General features: G+C 37.9%; 1 protein-coding gene across 6 annotated transcripts in view; it reads right to left on the bottom strand.

Annotated features, from left to right (window-relative positions):
* Positions 1-7,216, bottom strand: part of LOC139767150 (sodium/hydrogen exchanger 9B2-like) — a 29,938-nt gene that overhangs the window by 3,028 nt on the left and 19,694 nt on the right. For 5 of the 6 annotated variants that reach the window (XM_071696175.1, XM_071696181.1, XM_071696179.1 and 2 more), the window contains 2 exons: positions 6,614-6,778; positions 2,022-2,099 (listed from right to left, as the gene is read on the bottom strand). In XM_071696175.1, coding sequence (XP_071552276.1) covers positions 2,022-2,099; positions 6,614-6,778 — 243 coding nt within the window. The remainder of the gene's footprint in view (positions 1-2,021; positions 2,100-6,613; positions 6,779-7,216) is intronic. The other variant, XM_071696180.1, reaches the window with a different exon arrangement.

Below are 7,216 nucleotides of genomic sequence, written 5' to 3'. Positions count from 1 at the left end.
GAGCTAGAATGATAATATAACTGGATTTGGAAACAAGTAATGGATACAGAAGGTCAATGGTAGTTTCAATGGGAGCAGGAGTACTTTGATAAAGGCTTGGCATGATTTTGATATACCTACAACAAAAAGATCCATTTACTTATCCACATCATGTGGGTTTTTGACCACATCTACAGTTGCATGGTCTAAAAGCAAAAACCTCTACAGAATGCAGATAAAAGCAATTATCTGAAATCACAAAATTTCCTCTACAGAATGCAGATGAAAACTCACTGATCCATACTTCCAACTCTCAATCATACACAGGAGTTTAATTACATAAATATAACTACAGTAGCTAAGAACTTTTTGGAAATAATGAAGGTTCTTATTTAATGGTACATCTAATTAACAAGTGTGGCGAGGTGGCGATGGGAATGAATAAAGGCAGACAGTGTGAATTGTGTGCATGGGTATATATGTATGTGTCTGTGTGTGTATATATATGTGTACATTGAGATGTATAGGTATGTATATTTGCGTGTGTGGACGTGTATGTATATACATGAGTATGGGGGTGGGTTGGGCCATTTCTTTCGTCTGTTTCCTTGCGCTACCTCGCAAACGCGGGAGACAGCGACAAAGCAAAATAAATAAATAAAATCTAATTAAATAACTATAACTACAGTTGCTATGAACTTTTCAGAAGTGATGAAGGTTCTTATTAAGTACAAACCCTGGTTTCAATATAATGTCAAATTGAAAATTCACTTACCAATTTCCTAAGGTTTCAATCAAGTACTTTTTGTTTCTTGATGAATAAATTAATAAATACCAAATATGAGTTCTAACAAGCTTATCCAGGAATATGGGAGGGGTAGATCAAGGAAAAATCCATAAAATTCCCCACTTCATTTTGTTTACCAGATGACAAGGGAAAGCCACAAAAGAAACTATGTTGGCAGTATATCATAACAAGTGATTTAAATATGTAATGTTATAAGAAAAATAAACTAGGTTTACCATCCTGCCAAAGTCTGTCTAAAGCTGGCAACACTCACTTCGAGCCCTCAGTCCACAATGTAACACTCTTAAGATAGGGTGGCAGATTCAGAAATTGTTGTGAGTTAACAAGGGAGGTAAAGGTAGAATTTCATAACTCAGGCCAAGGATATAACATCAATACAACAGCATACTTCTTCTGTGCTATTTTTCATAACTATCCTGTGCTATCATATTAATATGAAAACCTACATCTATCTACCTACATCTCTGATACCTGTTCCTTCCTGGAACTCCCTCAAAGGGGTGGCCACAGCAATAGAGTCTCCATCACTAGTGAACTCCAGTGCTGCTTCTTAGCTATAAGTGCCATCCTCTGGAACAGGCCACTGGCAGGGGCCAACTTTAGCATAGTATTAGCAGAGGTTGCCACCTAATCTTCCTACAGACTACTACTACCTAATGCTCCTGCCTAATGTTCCTTCCTAACTAGTTGTTCCTACCTACTTCTCTATCTTGTGCTCCAACCATTTAGCCAAAAAGAAGGGCTAATGCATAGTGTCCAGTATAAAAAGTACTGTATTATACCTCTGCCATATCTTTTATTTACAGAAAGGCTTTCACAAAAATACAATAGACAACTTTTCTGCTAAATTTTATGGCAGAGCAGATTGTTTGAATTCTGATACACATTCTTCCCTTAGATATACCATTATTCAATGACCTTCTCTATTATGACATAATGAGAAGTTAAAATATGTTGAATATTAAAACAAATTCTGTAGTGGTAGGTTGACTTCTCAAACCAATTGTGTATAAAGGAGTGAAGCACGAAATGTGGTGAGCAACACATGCATAAACTACCAATTATTTTTCCCGACTTTAAAGAAAATTTGTAATGAGGGTTTGTTAATTTTTTCAGATATCTGTAAAAAAATATTAAACTATAACCCTACATTTCTTTTTTAACCAAAATTGTATTAATATCCTTGACAAACAGCATACATGCCTAAAATCTTAGTAAACCAGCAATCTCTCACCTGTTCACCAAGTGTTTCTGCCTCAGGTCCAGCATTTGTTTTCCGAGCATAATCTAAGGCTTGGGATCCTATGGCTGCCTGGTGTGAGAAGAAAATCATATTGATTTTCACATACAAAATTCAGTGTCTTAAATTTCCCTATTTTATTATAATGATGATCATTCTCAATATTTTTTTTAGAATGTATTGATTGATGCTGAATGTACATGAACATTTGTTATTAGTAATCCTTTGTACCTTAGGTAAGAAGGGCAAAGTAACTAGAGCACAATTTAAATGATTTCATAAACCTGAACTTCCAGACAACACAATTTGCTTGATGGTAAATAAATTTAAGAGAACTGATTCTGCTCATCGCAGGGCAAGATTAGACATCCGAGTACAGTACCCCCTGGGATAATGCTGAATTGACAATAGATATATTTGAAAAGAATACAAGAATGTCAGTTCATGGGCATGGTGGAAACAGGTCTAAACAACATGATCTCCAGATTTAACACCTTTAGACATTTGTGAGGAGCTTCATAAAATCTGAGGCTGTACAAAACAAAAGTTGAAGATGTACCAGATCTCTGAAGCCCTATTGCCGAGGCAATTAAAAAGTAATTTCAGAGATGTTTTAAATGTGTTCTGCAATGCAGCTAACATAACTCGGTTGTGCAAGGACAGTGATGATGCTCAAATCAAATCAATACTTAAGCATCAAGTATGAACATGTACATGTGTATATATGTATATGTCTGTGTATATGTTAAAAGAGATAATGGCCAAGGGATATAGACCATCTACCAAGATTAAATATATGTGTATATACATATATATGTATATGCCTGTGTATGTATGTGTATACATTGAAATGTATATGTGCATGTGTGGGTGTTTATGTACATACATGTGTATGTGGGTAGGTTGGGCCATTCCTCGTGTGCTTCTTTGAACTACCTCGCTAATGCAGGAGATGGCAGTTAAGTATAATAAATGAATAAATACATAAGAATGTATGTGAGAATGTATGTGAGAAATACTTAGAAAAGCAAATGGATTTGTATGTAGCATTTATGGATCTGAAGAAGGCATATGACAGAGTTGATAGAGATGCTCTGTGGAAGGTATTAAGAATATATGGTGTGGGAGGCAAGTTGTTAGAAGCAGTGAAAAGTTTTTATCGAGGATGTAAGGCATGTGTACGTGTAGGAAGAGAGGAAAGTGATTGGTTCTCAGTGAATGTAGGTTTGCGGCAGGGGTGTGTGATGTCTCCATGGTTGTTTAATTTGTTTATGGATGGGGTTGTTAGGGAGGTGAATGCAAGAGTTTTGGAAAGAGGGGCAAGTATGAAGTCTGTTGGGGATGAGAGAGCTTGGGAAGTGAGTCAGTTGTTGTTCGGTGATGATACAGCGCTGGTGGCTGATTCATGTGAGAAACTGCAGAAGCTGGTGACTGAGTTTGGTAAAGTGTGTGAAAGAAGAAAGTTAAGAGTAAATGTGAATAAGAGCAAGGTTATTAGGTACAGTAGGGTTGAGGGTCAAGTCAATTGGGAGGTGAGTTTGAATGGAGAAAAACTGGAGGAAGTGAAGTGTTTTAGATATCTGGGAGTGGATCTGGCAGCGGATGGAACCATGGAAGCGGAAGTGGATCATAGGGTGGGGGAGGGGGCGAAAATTCTGGGAGCCTTGAAGAATGTGTGGAAGTCGAGAACATTATCTCGGAAAGCAAAAATGGGTATGTTTGAAGGAATAGTGGTTCCAACAATGTTGTATGGTTGCGAGGCGTGGGCTATGGATAGAGTTGTGCGCAGGAGGATGGATGTGCTGGAAATGAGATGTTTGAGGACAATGTGTGGTGTGAGGTGGTTTGATCGAGTAAGTAACGTAAGGGTAAGAGAGATGTGTGGAAATAAAAAGAGCGTGGTTGAGAGAGCAGAAGAGGGTGTTTTGAAATGGTTTGGGCACATGGAGAGAATGAGTGAGGAAAGATTGACCAAGAGGATATATGTGTCGGAGGTGGAGGGAACGAGGAGAAGAGGGAGACCAAATTGGAGGTGGAAAGATGGAGTGAAAAAGATTTTGTGTGATCAGGGCCTGAACATGCAGGAGGGTGAAAGGAGGGCAAGGAATAGAGTGAATTGGAGCGATGTGGTATACCGGGGTTGACGTGCTGTCAGTGGATTGAATCAAGGCATGTGAAGCGTCTGGGGTAAACCGTGGAAAGCTGTGTAGGTATGTATATTTGCGTGTGTGGACATATGTATATACATGTGTATGGGGGTGGGTTGGGCCATTTCTTTCGTCTGTTTCCTTGCGCTACCTCGCAAACGCGGGAGACAGCGACAAAAAAAAAACAAAAAAAAAAACATAAATATGTGCATATGTTGTAAGTATATGTGCATGTGTTCACGTGTATGTATATACATGTATATGTGGGTGGGTTGGGCCATTTTTTTCGTCTGCTACCTCACTAACGCGAGAGACAGCAACAAAGTATAATACATAAAATGAATGTTGTATATGTATGTATATGTACGTGAATGGGCAATTATGTATATATATGTAGATGGGTCATTCTTCGGCTGTTTCCTGGTGCCACCTTGCTGATGTGTGGAAGGCGAGAACATTATCTTGGAATGCAAAAATGGGTATGTTTGAAGGAATAGTGGTTCCAACAATGTTATATGGTTGTGAGGTGTGGGCTACAGATCGGGTTGTGCGGAGGAGGGTGAATGTGTTGGAAATGAGATGTTTGAGGACAATATGTGGTGTAAGGTGGTTTGATTAAGTAATGAAAGGGTAAGAGAGATGTGTGGTAATAAAAAGAGTGTGGCTGAGAGAGCAGAAAAGGGTGTATTGAAATGGTTTGGTCACATGGACAGAATGAGTGAGGAAAGATTGACAGGATATGTGTGTCAGAGGAGGAGGGAACGAGGAGAAGTTGGAGACCAAATTGGAGGTGACAGGATGGAGCGAAAAAGATTTTGAGCAATCGGGGCCTGAACATGCAGGAGGGTGAAAGGTGTGCAAGAAATAGAGTGAATTGGATCGATGTGGTATACCGGGGTTGACGTGCTGTCAGTGGATTGAATCAGGGCATGTGAAGCATCTGGGGTAAACCATGGAAAGTTTTGTGGGGCTTGGATGTGGAAAGGGAGCTGTGGTTTCTGTGCATTATACATGACAGCTAGAGATTGAGTGTAAACGATTGTGGCCTTTGTTGTCTTTTCCTAGTGCTACCTCACGTGCGTGTGGTGGGGTGGCAACAGGAATGAATAGAGGCATTAAGTATGAATTATGTACATGTGTATATATGTGTATGTCTATGTATGTATATATATGTATACGTTGAAATGTATAGGTATGTATATGTGCTGTGTGTGGACGTGTATTTATATGCATGTGTATGTGAGTGGGTTGGGCCATTCTTTTGTCTGTTTGCTTGCGCTACCTCACTAACGCGGGAGACAGCAAAAAGCATAATATAAAAAATATATAATACATTTATATAAAGGGCAGATTATTTTTAGTTACTTGACTGATGCCCATAACTGGCCTAGTTAGAAACAGTGAGTCAATTGTGCTTTTAAAATGGGAAACCCACAGTTTCCCCGTACTAACATCTCTTATGCACTATTTTTTGTGTACTCTTTTTCTCTGTGATAACGATAAAAGTTTCACTTGTTTAATCCTAACTAGCAAGTAAGATTTATTTAGCAAATGTTGCAAGTGTTCCATCTGGGGATTTATTGTTTAGAAAAAAATACATGCTATCCATGATTGATATACTGAGAAAAGACTGTTGACTGTAAAGTATTAACATATATGAATGGCAAAGAGGAGACAGCAAAAAACATGTTTTGTTATGCTGAAAAAAATAAAGAATCCATTTACCTGAAACAGGCACACAACAATTATTTTCCTGGTAATTAGCTGAAAAGCTGTGGTGCTACTGTAATAATTTGAATATTTACATCTTAACAACTCTCATTCAAACCTGGAGAGAGGCACAACTGACGTAGTGGATGTTTAGTAAAAGTAAACAGAGGTAGCCCCTCTGTAACAGTAAAATTAATTAAGAGAAGCTAATGCCCTTTCACCTATAATGGTGCCAATTTACTTTAAAGAAATTCCATATACATTGCTGTTCTTACCTATACATGGTCACTGATCTGTGCAATACAGGAAGGGATTCCTCTACTCAGGGCCTCGCCTCTCAAAATTCTTCTGTATTGTACAATATTAAAAATATATTTACCTTGCCTTTAGTTTCCTTATTTAACCTGTTCCATTTATCAGTAACCCTGTCATTATATAAATATTTCTTAATTCAAATTTGAATGACATTAAACACATTTAATGTGAGTGATTATTTTTTACAAATCCTTTTCTGGTGTAGTCTCTACTCCAAATAATGACATTATGCCTGCGATACAAAAATTTTAATACCTTTTGTGTATATCTGAGAGCTTCAGCTCTGCATTCTGCTCTTTAGTCATGACAAGTCACATGTCAATGAAGTATAAAAATACATTTGCAGTTCCTTGCCAAACAGATAATACAAGGAACTATTAACACAGATTAGAATAAGCCATTTCATGATCATACCTGTACAGTAGCCTTTGGCAGCCAGGCAAGAGCAACAAAGATACGCTCTTTCATGCACAGTTGTCCACCCATCACCACCAAGAAGGATGTGATCATCCGGAAGATAAGACCAATTGTGACAGTAATGAGACCGTAGCCCACTGTGGTACCTTTAAGTTTACTCACCTGCAAACATTGATAACCAATGATAACATTTTATTTTCCTCTTCTTTCATTATATTTTACTTTAGTAGCATCCAGTATACAGACACACAAAGGCTCATGTCAAGGAGCAGTATCTAGAAGGAAATCATCATATTCACAAATAAGAAGAGAGACCTAGAGAAATATATATATCCATATCTGGTATATGGAACATCAATATCATAAATACAAAATAAGAATTACACATGGCACCTCATGTGAGTGGATGTGGCCTTTCTTCGTATATTAGTATATTATATGGTGCTACCTCACAGATCCAGATTATAATCCAACTCTTAAGAGCAGATGGAAAAAAAAGTCTTACTTTGTACACTTCTAGAATACACTGCCCTGCCATTTGTTTAAAGTGGTGCACCTCTGTCTGAATAATTCTTTAAGGAACCATCCTGATACTTTCCA

The sequence above is a fragment of the Panulirus ornatus genome, chromosome 59, assembly GCF_036320965.1.
Source record: "Panulirus ornatus isolate Po-2019 chromosome 59, ASM3632096v1, whole genome shotgun sequence".
Lineage (NCBI taxonomy): Eukaryota > Metazoa > Arthropoda > Malacostraca > Decapoda > Palinuridae > Panulirus > Panulirus ornatus.
This window is presented reverse-complemented; position numbering and strand designations above follow the sequence as displayed.